Source organism: Columba livia, chromosome 2, assembly GCF_036013475.1.
Source record: "Columba livia isolate bColLiv1 breed racing homer chromosome 2, bColLiv1.pat.W.v2, whole genome shotgun sequence".
Taxonomy (NCBI): Eukaryota; Metazoa; Chordata; class Aves; order Columbiformes; family Columbidae; genus Columba; species Columba livia.
The window spans coordinates 154071291-154094719 of record NC_088603.1 but is presented as its reverse complement, the minus strand read 5'-3'; the positions used below and the strand labels follow the sequence as shown (position 1 = coordinate 154094719).

The 23429-nt window shown below is 43.0% G+C and overlaps 1 protein-coding gene across 2 annotated transcripts in view; it reads right to left on the bottom strand.

The window, feature by feature from the left end:
• CCN4 (cellular communication network factor 4) overlaps positions 1–22500 on the bottom strand; it is a 36412-nt gene extending 13912 nt beyond the window's left edge. Inside the window, exon 1 of one of the 2 annotated variants that reach the window (XM_005510804.4) lies at positions 22208–22500. In XM_005510804.4, coding sequence (XP_005510861.2) covers positions 22208–22255 — 48 coding nt within the window. In that variant the 5' untranslated portion in view covers positions 22256–22500. Of the gene's footprint in view, positions 1–10018; positions 10230–22207 lie in introns of those variants that run through there. The other variant, XM_005510805.4, reaches the window with a different exon arrangement.
• Positions 22501–23429: the final 929 nt, after the last annotated feature.

Sequence of the window (23429 nt, the reverse complement as noted above, 5' to 3'; positions counted from 1 at the left end):
CTATGTGATGAAATCAGCCCATTTGCAGACTGACCCATCTTCACCTGTGGGAGTCTGTGCACCAAGGTGTGACAGGAACAGCCTGTCACTGTTTAGAAATAACTCCAGATTTTGCAGCTTGACCATCCTAAACAGGGACACTGGATTTAAAAACACAACTTTAAGTGGACACTGAGGGATGCGTTTCCCACAAAAGGGCTGTACATTTTACTGTCCCTTTGCCAGAATACACATCTGCTTTCTCCTGGTTCCACCTACTGGCTGAACTGTTTAGACAGCACAAGCAGAAACGGCTTTAGAGGCAACTCCAGCACCATGTACCTCCCTAATGGTTCTTAGAAACTAAAGCACCCCAGGAGACTTACATCCACATTCACAGAGTTGCAAACATCTTACTACCAACCTGATGTAGCACTGTTGCCAGAGGAATACAGTGATTGGAGCTTAATAAAAAAGAGAAAACAGAAAGACTAAACAAAATAATCTATTAAATAAAGCCACATGCCTTTCCAACTCTCTGTTACGTATCTGGGCAAGCACAGGGATTGCTTTAGTTTCATCCCAGAACAGAAGGAAGTTTACAACTCATCATGTGTACCAGAGAGACAGGCACATTAGCAATGAAAAACAGCACCTGGCTTACATCAGTGAACTTAAACCAGGCCCTCAAGGCAGAATTTTGTTTCTTGACCTTACTCAGCTGGAAATTCTGAGCTGAATATTGCTGAAAATTCGCATTATTATTACACCCAAAACAGATGAGTTGACAAAAAGCTGGTTCTTACAGCAAGATCAGCAGTAATCACTGTACCATCAGGACTTCCTCACTGTTATAGTCTTGCTACAAATCCCGAAGTCCAATGAACACTCATAAACTACCACGAGGCAATATTAGTGACAAGTAAGCTAGCATTAGGGCAGAAATATAAAGCAGGTTCTGCAGGACATATAGTGGTAAAAGGAAAATATGATTATTTGGGGCTCAGCTTCCCCGGACCATGCATGAGCTTCTAGATACCTCATTAAAATTGATCCCAGACATGAAATCTCCAGAACATATTGTAGAATAACAGACTTTGAACCCCCAAAATATAGGGTGGTTGTATAGATGTCACGTGCCAACTGGATTTATTCTTGCTGTGCACTGTAGGCTGAGCAGAAAGGAACACTCTGCGTGAAGCTTAACATTCAATGTCTTAAGAAAATAAAATATCCATGGTGAGTCAACCATTAATATTTCTGTGGATCTGTGAGTGATGAACCATCAGCTTCCCATAACTTCATTTTGGAAAATGTATCTGTGGGAAAAATGTAGGCAGATGTTTGAAACAGCCTTTTCTAACTTATTTTAGAGAATTACAGAATAAGGGTTACATACATTCACCTCTTTGCCAAAATATTGCTTATACTGGCAAATTCAGCGTGGCCTCACATTTTCTCCACATTTTTCCATGGCGTGTTCAGAGGGAAAGAACTTCCCTGTTAGAAAGCAACCTGATGTGCCACCTAAAGTCTGATTCTGGCACAGGGAAATAAAAACTAATATTTTTTGTTAAATGGTGCATTTAATACAGAGGAATTCTATTTTGCAGGTCCATCCCCTCTCATATCATAAGCATAGTAAAAAAACATTATTTGGCAGATATTTTTTTATTTTATCTGATAACAGGAAATGTATGAGAAGTCTGGTTTTGTAGCTGGAAGAATTCAAGATAATAGAAGGAAGAGAATCTGCTGCTGCTACTCCTTTAATGGCCCCTTTGGAACACATGGATTCATCCAAAAAAACATGACTGCCATTTAGTATAGTGATGTATCATTATATCAAAGCCCCCTCAAGACTGCCAGTGAAAGATGAGCAGTCAGACTGCATTGCTAGAACCCTGTGTTTACATAAAATCTATATGGAGCCTACAATTTGTCTGAATAAACAGCGGCTTTTCCAGGTAAAGAGTCTCACTAAGAAAGGCTATTACTTTGCTCCAAGTGTGGCATGTTTTGGAAACTGTAGCTTATAATATTTGATGAGATTTGCTATACAGAGCATACAGATGGAAGATATAAGTCAGCAACATCCTTAGGAACAACAGGAGATGATGGACCTTTGCAGACTATCAGAGGACCTGAAGGTGATTCAGAGACTGATTGCAGAACATTAGGAACAAGTTTGAAATTATTTATGTTATTTTACCCTTTTTCCAGGTGAAATTGTTTCAGAATTACATCTGTGTGTGCAGAGAGATCAGTAAAGCAGCATTTGTACATTTGAAGCAAAGGCATCCCCACAGGCCACAGCCTGGCCACCTGATCTAGCTATAGTCTGGCCATACTTCTGTAAGGAAAGCAGCTTTTCTGCACAGAATCATGAAAACCAAATGTTCAGCCAGAGTCTGACTAATGCCTGAGCCTGTTGCTAGAAAACCAAATCAGGAACCCACTGAAACTGTGATACTGTGATACTGTGAAACCCAGGGTGGGAGAGGGGTATCATCAAATTGGATCTTACATTAAGTAGTGGCAAAGAATAATGGTGATATTGCAGTTCTAGGTACCGGCAATGCCAAACCCTATCCACATGATCACTGTGTAGTCCTTGCAAGGGCAAACCTTCCACCTCTGTGTGCCAAGCCTGGCTCTACTCATAGAATCACAGAATCGTAGAACAGTTTTTGGAAAGGACCTTCAAAGCTCATCTAGTCCAACCCCCTGCAATGAGCAGGGATGTCTTCAACTAGGTCAGGTTGCTCAGAGCCCTGTCCAGCCTGGCCTGGGATGTCTCCAGGGATGGGGCATCTACCACCTCTCTGGGCAACCTGGGCCAGTGTTTCACCACCCTCACGATAAAAAACCAAATTCTTCTTCATGTCCAGTTTGCGATTCTGGCTCCATCCTCTCTTTTGCTTCCCATTACAGAGCCAGCCTAATTTAGCTGAGGACGTGGGGACAGTTTTCTCTGCTTCACCAGTGAAGATGTGGAACAATGAAATGTGACCCCTTCTTTCTTTCTTCCGGACTGCAAGACTTATCCCTTTTCCCAGCCAAGTGCCAAAGCAGATCTGCAGTATATAGTTTACAATCGATAAGAGGACATGGAAAGGAATCTTTTGGTTCAAAAGGGGAGAAAGTATTACCAGGAAAGTGGGAAGAAGAAGCTGAAGGATTCACCACTGGATAAAATCTGCCTTGACCAAGATCAAGTCCTATTCAAACCAGAGAGAATGGGAACAAGAGATTAAGTCAAGGATGAGAGGTGCAGAACCTTTGCATCTGATATCACCGACCATGAGATTCTCTGAGAATAAACGGAGAAACTTCCAAAGATCACAGACTGATGCTTATTGCACTGAACCTTCCAGCCTCAGAAATTGATGTGAGTCTACTAAATCATTGGTGCTCACTGCATGCAGGTAGAAATGCATACATGAGGCACCAGACAGTAGAAAGCAAATTTGCATGATTGGTACAAATGACATGGAGTTACTGATAACATTATGGTGAATACAGAGAAACTAATTTTCTTTTATAAGGCCAGAGCAGTGTAAAGGAACCCCAACCTCTGCATCTGAAAATCAGTCTTTTTTGAAAAATCTAGGGTCATTAGGTAAGTGGTTTTCATTACAGTTAATTTGGACAGATATAGGGAAGATAGAAGAGATTTTAAGAGCTGCACCCCTCCTCATCAGCAACTGTGCACAGTGTGCAAAATGTGACAGGAGAAAACTCAGGGTGGGTAAAGGAAGTGCATATGGTGTTAAAAACTTATTGAGCTAGGAATGGCAGTATTTAAAGTAAGGAATGGAAGTAGGATCTGGAGACAATGGGATGCATCCAGATAGCAAGAGATTGGACTTATGTTCCGAACAAGTGCCAGGCATCTGGAAGTCTCTGAAAACAGAACTGTAGGGGTGCTAAGATATCTGGGAAGTGAATGAGTGTTGTTATCACATTGAGGGTGCAGATGCAAAAGAGACTCACATGGTCAGGAGACAAATCACAAAACCTCCCCGCAAGCTACAGTCATATGACATGGTTAAAGCAGGATGGGGAGGAACAACGAATGTGTAATAACCAGAATGCCCATGTTGTCAGAAAGAGGAAAAGGGGACTAAACACCTTCTACCTCTTCCCTATCAAACTCTACTGACATCTCATCATGTCAGCAACAGGACAGAAACCATGCCACAGCCTATGTTACTTCTAACAGTCAAGTTTTCTGTCTTTACTATATATAGAAGTCCCTCCTCCCTCTTTCAAAGTCCTAGGAAATATTCCCATCACATTTCTCTGAGTGCTATAAAATGATTCACACAAAAATATGTGTATCCAAAAAAATTACTTCTGTTTCAGGGATCTGAAGGAAAGTAAAAAACAATAAATATACAGCACAGAGAAGATGCTGCTTAAAATCAGTTTCTGAAGGAACTGAAGTATTGAATTCTCTGGGGACACTTTATCTTCCTAATCTGTTTTCTTCTTAAAGCTGATATCAAGTTTTTAGGCACATGAGAGGATACCAAAAAGATGCCTCTTGAAATCCCCCTCAATGGATTTAATTAGACATTTTGTCACAGTGTTTTAAAATGTGCCGTAAAGGAGCTCTAGAAGGAAATCTGAAGTCCTTTGCAACAGTGATATCTGATGTCTATAAACAGGACCAAGTAGCAGAATACTAAACACACAATTTTTCTTCTGACTGAAAAAGCAATAATCCTACAGAATAAGAACACACACCCCCAAAACAAATGAACAGACAAAACAAAACACCACCACACACACACACAAAGAAAAAAGCAACAACAAACAAGTACAAAAAAACATTAAATACTTTTAAATTTCAGAATTCCACTAAATTGTAAATTTAGTAGAAATATAGCTGCAAGCTCTGGATGAGTTCAGATGCACAGAATCACTCAGAACACGGCTAGAAGGGTCTCTGTGCCCAAGCATATCAGGTAGACAACAAGCCAGAAACATGGTGATCCATTAGCTGGAGAAATGAGGAATCACTGTAAGCTCTTATTAGATGTTAAAGTGAGACCAGCACCAACAACCTTGCCAAATTTACAGTGAGATCATTTAGCAAGAGTGTGGTAATTAGCTAGAGGCTCCTTTTCCCAAGCTTTGCTGAGCTTATCTGCCTCAAATCCCTGGAACAAGCCCGGCCTAAGTAAAGGAATTGACTAGTTCAATACGTGGAGCAGGGACATTACTTGCCAAAACATGTATGCAAAGACCCTTCACAGAGCTGATACTAGAGGTCATGAGTGCTAAAGCTATGAGGATTGGGAGAAACCAGTAAGCCAATTTGGAATTTTTAAACTTTTCTAGATCATTCTTAAGAACCTGAAGTAGATTGGAGTATAGGTTTTGTGAGCTGAAAGGAGGAGACTGCAAATTGAGTAAACTCAATGTACCCATCAACAGATACACCAGATCCAGGACACCCTTGTGCTGAGTGTTTACAATTTATTGGAAGAGATGGGTTTGCCCAAATAGTTTGCATTCCGAAGTACAATGCTGGAATGATACATCCTCTTTCTTTGGCATCTGGGAAGCTGAAATCTAGTGACATTCTCACCCAGCTCCTCAGTTCAGTCTCAGTGGTAGTCAGGAATACATTGCCTACAGTACCTTAGCCTAAGAGACATGCAAAAAAGACATCAGAATTCCACAAGCTGAATTTCATCTAGTATGAAACTAATCCCTTAAAGCTGTCACCAATCTGAGATAAATGAGTTCATAAGGGACTCCAGCCTATCTGGGGATCGTGTTAAAAATCAACACCATCACTGCTTTCAGTTACATGAAAAATAATACAGCAATTTGAAAGCAGGCATCCAATAAAACATGGGAAACCATGAAGTGTTTTTATGTTAGTATTAATTTTCTGCACTCTGTCATTAATTTCATGGGAGCTACAGGTCCAACCAACCAACCGAAAAACAAAACAACCTCAATTTCTTTCTTAAGAAAGCAAAAAACATGCTGCTTTCAAGACCAGGCCATCAGGAGTGCGAAGTTTTGGAGTACACAGGCTTTTGAGTGTCAATCCATCTCATTAAAGGCAGAAAAATAACTTTTTTCTTCTCAGTGAATGTAAAAGCTACTCAGTTCTTACACCACCAAGAGGATATCTGGTCAGCGTTCACCCAGAAAATGCAAGAAAGAGAAACAGCCTCTCACAAGACATACTGAGTTTTGTTTATCTAGCAACACAGTTGGAAAGAGGAGGAGAGTGGAAGGAAATAAACTTGATTGGGACCTGGAGGTGACAGCGCAGTAAGATGGTTACTAATAAGACTACTAAAACAAGCCAATGTAAGCAGCTTGCTTTTAACAGCAGTTGCTTAAGAGAAGTTCCTTTATAATGTAGACCACATGGCCACCCTGTTAGGACACATGGATGTGTCTTGTTCACTCCTCATAGTCACTGAAAAGGATAAATGGCAGCCAGAACAGCATGATTAAAATATGAATGCCTTAAAATAATATTGATGCTAATGAAGACCAGATGATTTGCACAGTCAAATTAATTTAGAGAGAGTCAATAAACAAAAACCACTGACAATCAAATGCATATGCACAATGGCTCCAAAAATGTCCCTGAGTAAATTATGAGCTCACTGTTCAGTGTTGTGAAAGATTGCAATTCGTTTACAAGCAGCTACCACATTTGCAACACGCTTAGATTAGTGGAATCTTTTACACCAGTGAGATTATGTATAAAAGATCCCACTCTCCTCAGTTTCTCTGTGCAAGTAGCTGCTCTCACAGCTGCTGGATGCAGCCCCTGGGTCCTCTCTGCTGACAGCAGAGATCATTGCACTGACTACACAAGAGACTCAGTAACTACTCTAGGTACAATGCCTAACATTAGGGCTACTAACAGCAGAGAAGGTAAACACTAGATCAAGGATGTCAAACTCATTTTCACTGACAGCCACTCCTACATTTATACAGTCCTAAAATTACATTCGGCCCTTTGAAGGCAACTACGAGGCTGATGTCACCCCTGATGAAAATGGGTTTGAAGGACTAGGGCATGACTTTGCTATTTGAACTCAGCTTTTAGCCTCTCTGTGTCTGCAGAACAGGGTTGCTAACACTTGTCTTGCTACAAGAAACAAACCCTGGAGATTGTGAACTGCCCAGGCCATGGAGAAACACACCATCAAGGGAGATAGCAGCCAGAGAATAAGGGCAAGAGAGATCCCGAAAGACTTCTTCTATGAAGATGTCAGGATGAATAGGGATAGGTAAGAAAGCCAAAGCTGCTAAAAGGGCTATAGGCCTGTGGCTCTGCTGGTGATATGCCTGGGAGGAAGATATTTCTATCCACTCAGCCACAGAAATATCAGTATTCAGCTTGTAGTATATTAATTTTGATGGATAGGACTTTCAGAGGTGTCTGGAGGACTACAAATGCAGGAGTACACCACAGCAACTTCAACTCATCTACTTTATCAAAAAATGCAAGGTATCTCCACTTTGTTCACATGAAAGGAAAGAATGTCTGGCAGCCAGCATGTTCCTCAGCCTAGATATACCTGCAGCTCCACACCGGTAGCTCAGGATGCCACAGCCAGATACATCCAGGTTACCACCAACAGGTCTGATACCACTGATGCCATCAATTAAAGAAGCCGTGCAACACCAGAGTGAAAACAGACACAGACGTGGTGAAGATTTTGTTCCAGTATGAAGGACTGAAATACCCTTGGCATATAACTTGTCCGAAGCTGAAGTCCTTTCTCATCCCATGCAATGAAAATTCTGTTAACCAGGATTGGTCCATTGATGTTCTTCTGATGCCCTTGCCAGGGAATTTATTGATTGAATTTTAATTACTGTGAATTAAACTTCAAAGGTTTAATTACTTTCTCCTCCATTAACACAATATCAGAAAGTGGAGGTTGCAGAGGAGAGAGGTGTTTTCACCAAAAGCAAGAAAAAATCCTTTTTTGTTTGGGTGTTGTGTTTTGGGGTTTTTTGTTGTTGTTGTTTTGTTTTGTTTTGTGTTTTTGATTAAAGTGTTAAAACACAATAGGATGTGAAGTGTGTGGGGATGGACAGGGACAGGAGAGGAAATTTGCTTTAAGGAGAGAAGCTGTTGATGTTAAAGCAATGCAACTGCAGGATTTGAAGGGTTAAACTGTCTGTTTACTGAGCCATGGAATAGGCAGCACACAGCTGTATCAACAGGAAAGTGGGATCTGGAGTCAGAAGTGCAGTTTTTAACTTGTCCTTTTCTTCCTCAGATCTACCAAGGATGTTAACAGCTGAGATTTAATACAAAAAAGAAAGACCTCAACTGTGCAAGTTCTGCAGCAACAATGTACAGAGAGGGAGCAGACCAGGCTCCAGTGTGCTGGCAGCCGGACAGCACTTATCAGCAATAGCATCCACTTTCCAGGCCACCACGAAGAAATAAAGCCTATTCAAGGTTTGAGGAAGTCTCACGCGATGGGAGTTTGCTGGATTGAGGATGACTGATTGAGGTTGAGCTGAGCCAGAAGAAGCCAAAGCACTGTGGACCAGACATCCCATGACTGTCCACCTCTCAGCATACACCCCCACGTTTTGCCTGGTCTCCAGGTCACTTTTCTCCTCTCTCCCCTACTCTCATTGGCTGAACAACCCTGTGAAGTTATAATTTTGATTTCCTGTTTCTTCAATTTTTTAAGCCAAGGTCACAGCCTCAGAGGAGTGTCCAAGTGTGTTTGGTTTCAATTTGGATTCAAACAAAAATTAGAGAAAAATAAAGAGATATTAGAACACTGGTGTGGATTTGGTCTCACGTTCCTGACCCTACACAGAACTCCCATTAGCTTTCCAAGAAAAAAGTTGAATTCAGCATTTTAATTGAAACACACAAGGGCTTTCTTTTTCTTTCCCCTCCTCCCTGTTTCTGTTACAGAAACTATCTATTAATGTACTGTGTAAGGTATCGAGACAATGTTCATTGCCTGAAATCCCTCTGTCTCAGCAGAACAATAGGAAAAGGCAGGGAATACATTCGGCTCTATTGGAAGGTGAGCAAAATATGTGAGTTTTGTTGCTCACATGGTTCTTGGGTTATCTTTCCTAATTGGCCTCTTTTATTGGGAAAATCAAAACACAAGCACACAGACAAGCAAACCTTTTACAAAGGAACTGATGCAAAACGTGAAGAAGCAACACTATTTTTTCCCAAATATATTCATTTTCAAAGCCAACAACTAATAATTTCAAGCCTGCTGCAAACTGCACTGTGGTTAAGGGGAGTATGGGGCTGACCCTTGGGGACCAGGGTCTCACACCGCACATTCACAGACACCACAATTATTTACTCCCCAAACCAGAAGGGAACAGATACTACCTGCTTTTTTAGAGGATGCCTGGATTTTACATTCACTCTTCTATGTTTTCATCTTATTTTTCATCTCTAAGAGTGGTTTAGATACATACTCTGAGTTTTTTTCAGGTGATTGCCCAGTTAGAGTACATGTTGATCTGTCATTTCATGTAATAGATCTTAATAGCATCAGATAATCAATATAGGTAGTGGTTTGGCAAAAAATGGGTGAAAACTGTAGGGAGTGTACATCACTGAAGCTTTAATAGCATTAAAAGAAAACAAGATAACCATGAAAAAATGAGATTGAAAAATACAAAAAAGGACTAGGACTTTCCACAGGCAGAGGCTGAAAAGCCAGGGCAACTCCTAGGATGCAGCAGGTACATTTGTAACATTAAGATCATTTGGAAAGACTAACATTCAAATATGTAATATAGATTTATTTGACATTAGTGAGAAGGGAATTAAAGAACTGTTTTGCTCCAAAACAGTACCTCTTCAGCACCCAGTCAGGGTTCATGCAGAAGTTCCTATCCACAGATGCTTTATTTTCTTCAGGTCCAAATGTAAGCTTTTTGTTTTTAATAGTTTGGCTACTTGTTGGCGTTCTTTAAAGAAACCTTGAATTCAAATTCAAAATACTCACCTTGAAATTCTCTCACAGTCATCAAGTTCCCTTACCTTGCCACAGCCAATTTCTCCAAATCTTGTGTTGGTCTGGATTTCCATGGAGTACCACATTCAAAATGCTAGGGACCTGGCATAGGAAGGATTCTTCTTCTGGCTGCTAGCTCATCCCTGGGAACATAATTCTTTCCCTTTCTGAAAATCAGTGGAGCTTGGCCCAGAATATTTAGCTAGAGAGACTTGGATAAAGCTGTTTAAGCCCTCATGTTAAGCCCTCACACAATCATTGCATTGCAACATAGCTTTCGTAGAATAACAGAATCATAGAACAGTTTGCATTGAAAGAGACCTTTAAAGGTCATCTAGTCCAACCTCCCCTGCAATGAGAAGGGGCATCTTCACCCAGATCAGGTTGCTCAGAGCCCCGTCCAGCCTGGCCTGGGATGTCTCCAGGGAGGGGGCATCTACCACCTCTGTGGGCAACCTGAGCCAGTGTTTCACCACCATCATGGTAAAAAATTTCTTTGTCTTGTCTAGCCTAGTTTTGCAGCAGGCATTTGGCCACCTCCTACTCTGGAGCTCCATATCAAGAGAAGGTTACCTGAAGGGAGTGGAGCACCTCCCTTATGAAGAAAGGCTGAGGGAGCTGGGTCTCTTTAGTTTGGAGAAGAGGAGACTAAGGGGGGACCTTATTAATGTTTATAAATATATAAAGGGTGAGTGCCATGAGGATGGAGCCAGGCTCTTCTCGGTGGCAAACAATGATAGGACAAGGGGTAATGGGATCAAGCTGGAACACAAGAGGTTCCACTTAAATTTGAGAAAAACTTCTTCTCAGTAAGGGTGACAGACACTGGAACAGGCTGCCCAGGGAGGTTGTGGAGTCTCCTTCTCTGGAGACATTCAAAACCCGCCTGGACATGTTCCTGTGCGACCTCACCTAGGCGTTCCTGCTCCAGTAGGGGGATTGGACTAGATGATCTTTTGAGGTCCCTTCCAATCCCAAACATACTGTGATACTGTGAAGCTGTGGGTGCATGGACACCAAGGTCACTAATCTACATTTAACTGCCATGGCCAGCCCCAGGCTGTAGCTCCAGGAAGCCAGGTGTCCTCGATGATGACAAGATAATGACATGGGGTTATCTCACCCTTGTTTTGACTGTCCAGAGCAATATCTGAGCAGAGCATCAAGGCTGAGGAGCCAGCAGGATCTCAGGGAGATACAGCCAAGGGGAGCCTGGAAAAAAGACCACCCATGTAAGTCTCCCACAAGAGGCTTCAGAGATGGGCTGATCCAAACAACTTTTCTAAAGAATATTTTCTTTTTTTAATGAGAACCGCTGCAAGCAGCGGAGTGAGGGCTACAGACCACATCTTGTCCCATGTACTATGAAGAAGGAGGAGGGGATAGTGATGAGTCCCTGGACAGGGCAAACAGGCTGTTCATGAAGAGCTGGCCCAGAAAGAGCAGAAAGAACAAACTCAGGCAGTGGAAGGAAGGGGCTCAGAAGAGGCTGGAGTGAACTCTCAAGCCAGCCAGCAAACACTATTCCAGACATGCTTGAAGCTCAGATCCTGTTTTAATACGCAACAGAAAGCTCCAAAAAGCATCTGTACCTTCTCTTCCACTCCCAGCAAAAGCTCACGCAGTGCAAATGTGAAAGGAAGAAAAAAAGAAAGAGGTCAGTAGATTTGTTCTTGGCTTTTACAAGGCTTTGGGAACAAAAGTGTGGCTTTTGAGTTAAATACAGTGGAAACTAGTGGGGAAACTAGAACACCTCCTGGTACAAAATCATGAAGAAAAAAAGGAGTGAAGTTATTAGTATAGGAAAATTATGTAACGTGCTGGAGAACGAATCCTCCTGCCCCTGGAGTCAGTGGAAACAGAACTGAAAGAGAGGGCTTTGGTAAAACACATGCCAGAAAATGAATCTAAAATAATTGATACAAGCAATAAAGTTGGGGGCTGATATCTCAGACGTATCAGCTCTCTGGATGGAAATGTACACACAGTTCTTGCAAGGGAGAGCAGACCATGTCACAGCTGCTTCTAGGAGGGACTGTTCATGGTGGAAAGCAGCACCGTTCACAAGGAGGAAATTATTGAATAACCAGTATCAATCTGGGGCCCGAGAGATGAAGTGACTGTCCCAAAGACAACCAGGATGTCTGTGGCAGAGCCAAAAATAGCAGTTAGGTTTCTTGCTCCTACACTGTAACCATATCACGATCCCTCCTACACACAGTTAATAAACTAAGTTGTTTAGTTCTTACTGGATGCAAAACAGAAATAATTCCACCGATCAGACTTGCAGATGCTTTCAATTCACCAAAGTCAATTTCTTAGTGTTTTATCTTTCAGCCATCATATGCACTTCATCTCTGCAAAAGGGCAAAACTCTTTCACTTCTCCAACACCTTCAAATCCAACAGATCAGTGGTGGTCAGCAGCTTATAACTTGATGTATCTATGCAAAGTGATGAAATGGGTCCTTCAAACATGATTCATTCCTGCTTTCATGCAGCTATGATACCTGCTGGGGCCCAGGTCTAAGCCAACCAGTTGACAAAATTCCCCTTTCTGATCCAGAAACCTGCTGACAGCATGAATGGCATAAAATAAACCAAAATAAGATAAAATATAAAATACTAAAATAAAATAAAATAAAATAAAATAAAATAAAATAAAATAAAATAAAATAAAATAAAATAAAATAAAATAAAATAAAATAAAATAAAAACCTTGTTCAGACCAGGGTGTTGCTGCAGTTCCACCAGAACCCACTGATGCTGGGAGTCCTGCCCCCTGGCATTGAGGTGCTTTGGCAGGTAACAAATAGAAAGTTGCTTAGACTTCATGCCCACCAGCACCCACATGCCTCCCAAGAAACATGCCATGCAAATGCTGCCACTTCCCCACCCTCAACAACCCCAAACTGTGAAGTGGCAGCATCTCAGCCCTTCAAGAGTTAACACTGCTGCTTTCATCCACAGAGGAGGACACCAGCTATGTGCTTTTTCTCCAGGAGGATAAAGATGAATTTCTAATTATGTGGGTGCTGACATTTTTGCATGTCTCCACATCACTGGCGTTGGCTGCCTGTAGCCCACATCAAGCCAAGCAGGAGCGGGAGCTGCGCCCGGAGCCTACACAGGTTTGGGCTCCGAAATCCCTAACACGCGAGGGCAGTGTTGGTGCACAAATGACAAGGCTGTGGTGTCCCCGGCAGCCCTGCACAGCGCCCTGCGTCTTCTGAGCATCCCTCTGGGCCAAAGCTGCTCCACAGACACCATTTATGCCAGAAAAAAATCACATTTGGGAAGCGTATGAGGAGGGGGGTGCTAAGCCAAATATTTATATCTGCGCAGCTCCTGCTGTGAAGAGAGTTTTCTAAGGAAGCTTCCCCTGTGTGTTGCAGGATGAACAGTAAAACCAGGATCAACACCTTTATGGTCATATAGTCACATGTGAAAGAGACAAATGCAATCCTTTAATTGTTCCTCTATAAAGTACTACAATCATGGAGGATGCAGAGTTTTTTTAGAGAGATCTCAACTTTGCTGCCATAATGTCTATTTATTTCTCTCATCGAATATTCAGCCTCCCAGATGATACTCTGAAAAGCATTTTAATATAGCTGGTGTAGGGAGGAGACAACCAAAACTATGGCACAAACATCTCCCTGAGTGCAAAAAGACTGCCTACATGATATATATGGAAAAACAGACACAAACCATAAAAATTGAGGACCGGGAGTGTTATGTATATGTGTAGTATATATACATATATATTTATATGCAAATCACACAGAATTAAGCACGTCATCTAAAAGAAGCAGAAGGATTGCATCTGAGCCTGAAACCAAGCACTTAATGCATTGTTCCACCACAAACTCAGGAGCTCACCCACACCCTGGCTGCTTTGTCGGGTGAGGAATTCACCAGCCTGCACAAGCATGATCACACCAGCCCTTTGGGGATCCCCAGTGCACCGAGGAAGCTAAGCACAGGTTTTGATGCAAAATACGGAAAAACAAGTCAAGGGACCTCCAGAAATCCACTCCCACATGGAAGTCAGCTTGCAGCTTCTCTGACCCCTGAGAAAGGCTCATGGAGAGCTGTGTCTCATAGAAATGTTTGATTAAATGCAATTTTAAAAATGTACACTTGGCAATCTAGTAAAACAGTGAAAATTAATCGTGAATGATTTCCATAAATGAACTGCAGTGCTAAAGAGCAGGGATGCCATCACGTATTTAACTACAGTAACTGCAATACCTAGGGTCAAATGTGGAAGAAAATGTCACAGGAAGAAGCCAAGTGAACTTGCCCTCATTCTCTTACATCAATGTATATCAGCCCACACACAGATGCTGTGGGTATGGCCTAGTCCTCCAAGACCAAGATCCAGCAGGAAATACTGCCGGCAGTGCTTATAAATAAATCACCTGCTAAATGACCAAATGGAACCTGGATATTTTCCTAATTAATTTTCCACCCTTTTTTTCTTGTAAAAATGTAACCAGAGAGTTTTATAGTGTAATCCACTTGCAGATCCTCAGCACTGGCTACAGTTTTTGTGGTTTGGTCCTTTCCTTGCTAAACAGCTAAAATGACCCAGATGTTACTCGAAAACTAGGGAATTGGTAGCCTGCGGGCAGCCAAGTACATGTGCCAGCCATTCAGAGCAGCGTTTAATTCCCCCCATATGGGTTTCCATGTCTCTGCCTTCTTATCAGTCCAGACACAGAAAGTTCTCTGTGTCACAGCAGATATAAGCCAGTGATCAAAAATGTTAGCTATAGCCTGCTTGGACGTCATCCACATCCAGGAATACATTAGTGGAATTCAAAAACCAGAAGGGATGATCCACAAGTCCAAAAAATAGAGATGCAGAGTTAATTCTTGCAGCATAAATGTGAGAATTCTGAGGACACCATTTATCAGGCATGGAAGTGACAGTGACACAAGTATTAAAAGCACAGTCAGGAGATACTTTAAGATAGTTATGGCAATTTCTGGGGAGGATACCAGGCTCTCTGCAGAGCTCTGGTACGGGAGTTATCTGGCCAGGACAAGAAGGCTGGACCCTTCATGGAGTAAAACATGTTCACCAGAGTCACTGCTTCAGATGATTAGTGTTGTCTCCAAAAGCCACCAAACTGTGTTTCAGCAAAGAGATACTCCCTTTTTTTCTCTATGGTTTTCCTTTCACAGTCTAAGTGTGTGTGTGTAAATGGAGATGAGGAAACTCCAGTGAGAGAAACAATCTCCACTCATCTTGCTGTCTCTTGTTATTTGAAAAGCTTCAGTAAGAAAACACCAAAAATGAAAGCAAGATGGCAATCTGCAAGGCTGGTAGAGCATGGAAATATTCAAAACTTTTAAACCACTCAGAAATTAAAGTTTGAGTTGCATTCGTAAATTCTAGAAACAGGAAAGTGCTACTGTACACATGTAGCTAAAAACCAGCTACCTTAAAAAAAATTCCCTGGGTTATCCAGAGTAATTTTGGTCCAAGTTGTTAGGTCCATATGGGTTGCACTGTTCCTGGTGGCATGTAGCAAGTTTAGTGTCAGGTATTGTACAGAAATACAAAGTTGCTTACTACTACTGACTTTATGGTCTTCTTTCCATTACATACAGATGCTACACATAGTAGTTCCATGTTTCTAAACCTAATGTAGCTACTAACTTAGTCAAACTAGACAGCTGCAAGCTAGGGGTGTAATAATAAAACCAGTGCTTCATATCCACCTGGAAGCCTTTCACTAGAGATTATTTCAGTATGCTAGGAAGGGAAAGGACAGGTTCTCCTTAAGCTAAGTAGAAGTTGTTTGTTTCAGCTCTAAGACAAAGGTATAAGAGCAGCCAAAGCACTTCAGGTATTGAGAGGTCTGACCATATGAGTGTCAATGAAATTCTGGATAAAGAGACCTTGCTATGCTGACCCCTCATCAAGCACAAGGCATCTTTTCATATAACTCCTTCTGAATATGCAAGGCAAGCTCTTATAAGAAGGTCCTTTTGCAGGGCTGGAATTCCTCCATGACAGCGAAGACCTAACTGCACACATGTCCAGCAACATCAAGATCCAGGTGACTCACAGTCCTCCACAGATGATGTATGAGCCCACAACTATTTCTACAAATACCTCTCAGGTTTCCCTTTGGGCTCATTGCACGCCATCCTGGAGTTCATTAAACTTGGCCTTCCAACTTGTTCATCTTTCATTTGCTTTATAGGGTAAGTAGAACGACAGACCCAGACTAATAAAACAGAAGAACAATGTGGGAGCTATTGAGAAAGAGAAGAGGAACACAGAGATGACCACACAGTCCTGGAATGCATTAACAACTCTAGTATTATAAATTCATTATTTAAATTGTGCTGCAAAGCTTAGCTTAAGTGTTATCTTCTTCTACAGCTGTTTCAGCCTAAAGGCTCTCCTGTCCTTCCCCATCCACAAGAAGAATTTCTTGTAGACCAGAGCCAGCTGTTGGCACCCATGGAGGCAAAAATACCTTCTCTCTCTTCTACTTTCCCACACCTAGCCCAGATGCAAGGATTACAAATCAAAGCCCAGCAGCAGTATAGTAGAAGGCAAAAGGGATTAAGAGGACTCCAAAAGCTTCACCCAGGATTCCAGAATAAGCAGAAGTCAAAAGTGAAACACATAAGGTTTCAGTAGGGATGTAACAAATAACAAAGGCACCAGTGGAAGTACCTCCCAGAGCTGGGAGACCACCAGGGTGCAGGAGAACCAGTAATCCTCACCTACAGCTAGGAAACACAGAGTAGTACTGGAGAACACCTGCACAGAGCTACTAAAGCAGCAGAGTCAGAGTCCCTCAACCCAGGAACACATCTGTAAAAATAAAGCCTTGTGATGTTCCTGCCAACCTGCAGAAATGGGAGGCTGAAGGCCTGAGTCTGAATTCTTGGTGGACATCGGAACACAGAGAAAGAAAACAAATGGGTAGACTTTGTTTGGGCCCAACACTGCCAACCTGACTGCTGTCAGTCAAAGTTTCTGTTTAATAGAAAGAGAAAATTCTGCTTTTAAAATAAGCAGCCTATCAATGAGGATGGTTGAGCTATATTGTAAGAAAGCAAAGGAAAAATCAGGGGAGGAATCTTAACCCTGGGTGCCTACCTGCAGCTCTCAGTGACAAGTCTGAAAGACTGAGGACGCCTTACCCTGCTTTCTGGTCCACAACAGGAGACACTGTCAGGTTTGATACTCAAATGTATCTTCAGCTGAAGCTGTGGGCGTTCAGATTTTGTCAGGCCACAGCTGCCAATGTTCACATACATCATACTATTTCTTTATTTTTAAAAGGCTTCATTTCCATTCCTGCATTAGAGCCAGGGCTGTCCAGACAGAAATGCTCAAAACCCCTCTGGGACACAGAGGCCATCCAAAAAGAGAAGTTCTCAGTAAGCTGATCACTGGCAAGACGCTAAACAGCTCTTAACATCCCAACGTGGGAGCGTAGAGCTTCTGAAGAAAGAAGTCAAATGTCCCATGTGGGTCTGGAGGACTTCCGAAATTTTTGACCAGTGCCTTTGCATAGAACCTGGGGAAGGATGAAGAAGTCAAACACGCATGAGTCTTTTGAAGTACTGACACTCAGTATCATCATATAAACCTCATGCTTTTGCTAAAACCCACAGCTATTATTTTTAACTCTTGCCTTTCTCTGGAGAAGCCCCACCAGTGGAGTACTTGCATTGAAGGCAAGACAGCTGCAGCATGAAATGGGGACAGGACTCGCCCAAGGGGACACAAACAGGCAGTGGCACCACTGCGAGGGGAGTGAGGAAGCCATTTCTTGTCCCCAGCTATGTTTTGGTTAATGCTGATGAAGAGAATGTTGCACACGGGCAGCTGATGGCTGTCAAAGTAAATTCAGACACTGGTAGGAGAAGTTATGAAGAAAATGCATGAAAGCCTTCTGCTCTCAACAAAATCTCTGTGTTTGAGTTTGCATATTTAGGAGGCACCTTCATCAAAGACAGACTTTGGTCTAGACCTCTGATCACATTCAGTGCTACCTTCAGGATGTTGCCTTGGCAATGATTACCTTCTGCAAGTGGATTTGTGACTCAGGACTGTCAAATAAAAAAACAGCTTTGGGAAAGCCCCACGTATGATACAGTCATACCCACAGGGATTATGTCTACCAGCTTCAAGCCACAAGACCCTTATTTGCATAGATGAATCTTCAGTTGTTATAATCAGAATAATTTTAATTGACATCTACAATTTATGGAAGTGTAGGACAGGAACCCTTCTAAAGAGAAGTGTATCAAGCCTGTCTCTGGTAACAAGATGCTGTCAAGCAACATGGAATGGTGGGAAGATTAAAGGGACGAGACACATTGACTTTAAATCTATGATACCTAAGATTATCTACACATCATTACTCATGTTGCAAGTCTGTAGCCTTCCATTATGAAGCACTCAGCAGATAAACCTCAGCTCACCTTCCTAGAGAGGTACAGGATTTTTGCAGGCAAGAATAAAGGTGTCTGGAACCTTTAGCATTAGACTACACATGAGCTGCTAGCAAAGCAAAGAGATAAATAGTGATAAATATATAAATCAATCTGTAGCTTTTTTTTTTTTTTTTGGTTCAAGCTTGGTCAGAATGTGGTTTTGCCTGGAAGAGCCCAAAGAAATGTAATCATTTTTTCCTGCCACCAAATCCAAACGTTTTGCAAACAAAATTCTTGGCCTCACTTCAGTGCCAATTAATCTTATAAGAAGGAGAAGGAAAAACCACACATTGCAGTTCTCAAACCACTTTCCACACAGCCTGAAGCAGCCCTGAACTTGAGTCATTATCAGTGACTATCTAGTGAAATCAATGCTCACAAAGGGGATGGTGCCTATATAGAATCATAGAATGTCCTGAGTTGGAAGGGACCCACAAGGACCATCGAGTCCAACTCCTGTCCCTGCATATGACAACCCCATAGTTCACACCATGTGTCTGAGGACGTTGTCCAGTCTCCTATTAAACACTCTCAGGCTTGGGGCCGGGATACCTCCCTGGGGAGTTTTATGTATAAAACCACCTTCAAACATGTCTCTCTTCCCTAAGACCCACAAAAGCCAAAAGCCTGGTGTTTGTGTGCTGTGACTGTTATGAAATCAAATAGAAGTGTCAATATCTGCCTGCTAGTTGCTGTGATGAAAAACAACACCATTCTTTGCTATTTGACCTGCTGCTTAACAGCACCATCAATCCAATGGTGTGCAGGATTGCATTCACCTCTTCTGCACTTACTACCCATTCCTCCACTTCAAATGTCTTAGAAACCTCCAGCACTGTCCTTGTCCCTATTTAATCTCCTTTACCAATTTTCTACAAAGTTCAGAATTGCTTTTCTAATCATCACTCTGGTTTGGGACATTTTGTCCCATTTGAAGAAGGGCTCTCATATCTGCTGAGTCGTCAGGACTAGAGATGGAAGACCCTGGCTCCTATTCCTCGATGTGCAGCTCCAAAAGGGGCTGACACATCCAGCCTTAAACTCCTCGCTGCAGAAATGACTCAGGCTCTAAGGAATCTCAGCCTGGTTGACAGGACTTGGGCTCCCATGGTCTCTGCCCTTATATCTATGAAAAAAAAAAATATTTTAAGAAACGTTCAAAAACTTATGCCTGAAATTCCAAATATTCTCAGCTAGTTTTCTGTTCCCAAGCCCATTGCCTGTGTAGTTACACCCTTATGAAAAAAACTTGTTGATAAAACTGTTTAACAGCTCAGTAACTTCCTGTAGCTCAGTAATGGGGGACAAGGGACACTCCCCGAGAACCTGAGAGCTGCCTTCCCAAATGCTCTTCCAGACCTGCCTGACCTTCCTGTATTAACTCTTCTGTCTTCCTCTCTGGAACAAATATATGTATTCCAGTTATTTTAGATAGTCAGCCCTCCTTTTTTCCCAGTGGAACATCTTTTTTCTGTCCATATTTCTTCATATATGTGAAGAGCAACACGTCCCCAGGGAGACCACAGGGCTTGCCTGTGCACAGTGACTTGCCTAATGCTATCACTCCATGGATGCTTCTGCAGTGTTGGAAAGATCTTTGTTACTGTTGTGATGATGCCACCAAAGATGTAACACAAAAGACAACAAGGTGACATAATGTCAGAGCTTTATTGGCACTCATCTGTCATGACCTGTGTGGCTTTGCTGAGATATCTCTCATAAGCAGGGTGGCTGCTCTCCCCAGCCCCTCTCATCTCTCTATGCCATGCACCCTTTCAATCCCCGTTTCCTCACTCCCTTGTGTACACCAGATGGAAATCTGCCCTTCCTCAACCTACCAACCCCACATCACATCCCAGTTCAGGTGTAGAGAAAACCCACAGAAAGCCAGCTCATTACTGGGGAGAAATCATCCCTGCTGAATGGTTTCTAGGGACAACCTTCCAATGTCCAGCCCCATGGGTGTGTTGAAGAGGTGACAGTGCCTCTGGGATGCTCCAGAGACACAGCTTCATCTGCTCCTTTCAATGGAGAGCTCAAACAGAAACAATCAAGACCCAGAACTCTTTTTAGGCTACTTTTGATCCTGTTTCAAGCCTTTTAGATACTCTTTAGACCAAACGTGCTGCCAGCAATATTTGGATTGCAGTCATCCCCACAGCAGGCGCATGTGTCTGCATGCACTCACACATACTTTCATGCTACAGCAGCTTTTTTTTACAAACAGCTTTGATATCAAGGGAACCCAAGACAACCACTGTAAAATTTACAAAGGTTACACAGATCTCCTCTAGTAACACTGTCGGGGGGGATAGGTTAGGGAGGAGGCTCTCTCTGTGCAAGTTTCTTGCTTAACAAGAATCACCTGAGGTAAAAATCAACTTACTTCAGAGACCCCAAGAAGTGCATTTTGTTTGTTGTTAGTTCTGTGACTTGTTTTGTGTTGTATATATATTTTTTTTCTAGAAAAGGCACTGTTATCAGTCCATCTCCACATCCACACGGGACTTATCTCTTTGCCATCTGCTTTCACACAGGTGCGTCTGGTGTACCACACCATGCGTGCTACTTTCTTGCTTTGAAGCTCCTCTTTATCTCGCTACACACAAGCCAACCCCTGATACCAGCAGTCCTGCAAAGCAAAATCCCTCCTGTGCAAAGCAGTTGATGTTACCCCCACTCTGAGCAGAAGCAATGCTCAGACACAGCTTCACAGGTGTCTGGCTCAGGGAATGCCCCAGCCTCAAGCCCGGTAGTTCAAACCGGTCGCTCTTTTGGGGTGCCCAGGGCTCCCCCAGCCCTAGGTCCAGCGTTGCCTCTGCGGATGGGGATGAGGATGTGAGACGTGACAGGTCCCGCTGGGGACAGGCGCTCCCCGCACCTTCCTAAACACAACAAACAGCTCTCACCAGCCGGCTCTCCCCCACCCCCGGGGATTTTACACCAGCCGCAAACACGCACCGGGAAAGGAAAAGCAAAATGCAAACACCTTCTGAAATAAGCCGCTTTCCCATACAGGTTTTTTTTCCAAAAAGGAAGGGAAGGAAAGCAGCCATTGCCTGCGTGGATCGGGAAGCTGCAGAAGTCGTGAGGCACGGGGGAAAAACCCCTCCGGCAGCCGCACACCTGCGGGAAGCGGCTGGTGGCACCACCCGACTACAGCCCCGGTTCTGGCTCCGGAACGGCCACGGTCCCGGCCCCAGGACTGGTCTGGTAGCGGCTCCGGGACGGCTTCGGTATCGGTCCCGGGACGGCTCCGGTACCGGCCCCGCTCTGGGCACAGCCGCCCGTCCGGGACCTGCCCCTTCCCCTCCAGCCGGGCGGGAATGGGTGAGCTTTTCCTCCCTCTTTTGCTCCACAATGCAAAGAAAAGTAATAAATGGGAGGGGGAAAAAAAAAAAAAAAAAAAAAAAAAAAAAGGAGGGGAGAGAGAAAGAAAAAAAAAAAAAGGAAATTATAAAATTATGATAATTATTTAAAAAAAGACCCCACACCACAGTTTTCTCTGGAGATCCACCTGGATGCTGAGCAGAGAGACTCACCTCAGAGTCACTTCTGCACCTCTCCTTATTTCTTCTCCTCTCCTTTTCTCTCCTCCACAGCTCACCTTTCTCACCTCCCCAAATCTCATGCTGCCCGCCTTCCTACAGGTACCACACTCAGCTCTCCAAGCCCACTGTGCATTAAAGTCAAGCGTGTTTGCAGAAGATGAGTCTCTCCTGCAGTTTCCAAACTCACCTGCAAAATGCTGCTTGTTGCTAGAATCCAGGGCAAAAGCCACCTCATCCCTGGAAGCCGGGATTAAATGCATTGATTGAACCCAGATTTAGAGCCGTTTTGAACAAAAACACCACTTTGGGGAATGCAGAGCAATCCTGAACCGGCAACCTAGCCTAAGCACTCTGCCTTTTTCTCTTGGCTCTTTGGGGATTTTATTAAAGACACATCTGACGTCAGGGTGAAGGACAAGCCCTGCATTTTTCCTCTGGAGAAACTTTTCCTGCCTTCACTTCTTCATTTTTGTGCTCAGTGTTGTCCCACCTCCTGCATTTCAGTGTATCGCCGTTAGCCAAAGGGCTCTTAAAGGGAAAGCTGCAGCACTGTGATCCAGCGGGCTGAGATTTTAGCTCCACAGCAAAACACTCACCCCTTACCCCTCATGTTGCTCATGGCATTCAGCCTCTTGCAACGTAGCTAATACAGCAAGAAACGTTTGATCTGACTGTACTGATTGTGATTAATGACCCGGCATGTATGCAAATATGCACAGATGTTGGATTTGTTTAGTGTTTTTAAGAGTGGCTTCATTTGGAGCGCAGAAGGATGTTTGTCCTGCAGGCACACCCGGCGGGAGGCACTGTGTTGGGTCCCTTGGGTCCCCCTTCTTTACAGGACAACCCACATGGGAAATGAAAGGAAGGGACACTATCCCCTACCATGCTACAGGTCCCTTCTGTGATTTTGGTGGACGGTATCAGAGTATGCATTGGCTCCTGGGCCCAGTTATAGTTCCATCCTGTGCCAGCAGTGGGCTTAACAAATATTGCAAACCCCAACCTGAATAAAGCTAAACTTTCTGATCACCTGTGTCCTTGTTAATGTATACTCTGACTTTAGGTGGGTCATCTCCAATGTGTTTTATCTCCTTTTATCTAGGCACGGTGTTTTCCCTCACTCCTCTAAAACTGAATTTGAAAGAATTTAAATTCTCTTTCATCCTTAAGCTGAAATAGAATGGTATAAGAAAAATGACTGCTTGCAAGGGAAGAAAAATTAATATTAAACAGCTTTACATGTCTGAAACTCAAGAAAGAGTTGCAATGTGGGCTAAATGAGATGCAAAAGTAAATTTAAGTAGATAAACCCTCCTGCTTGGTAAGGGAGGCTGGGCAGTGCTGGGTGAGTGAACAGTCTGATGACCAAAATAGAACTGCGATGATGCCATAACCTCTGCTCAGCC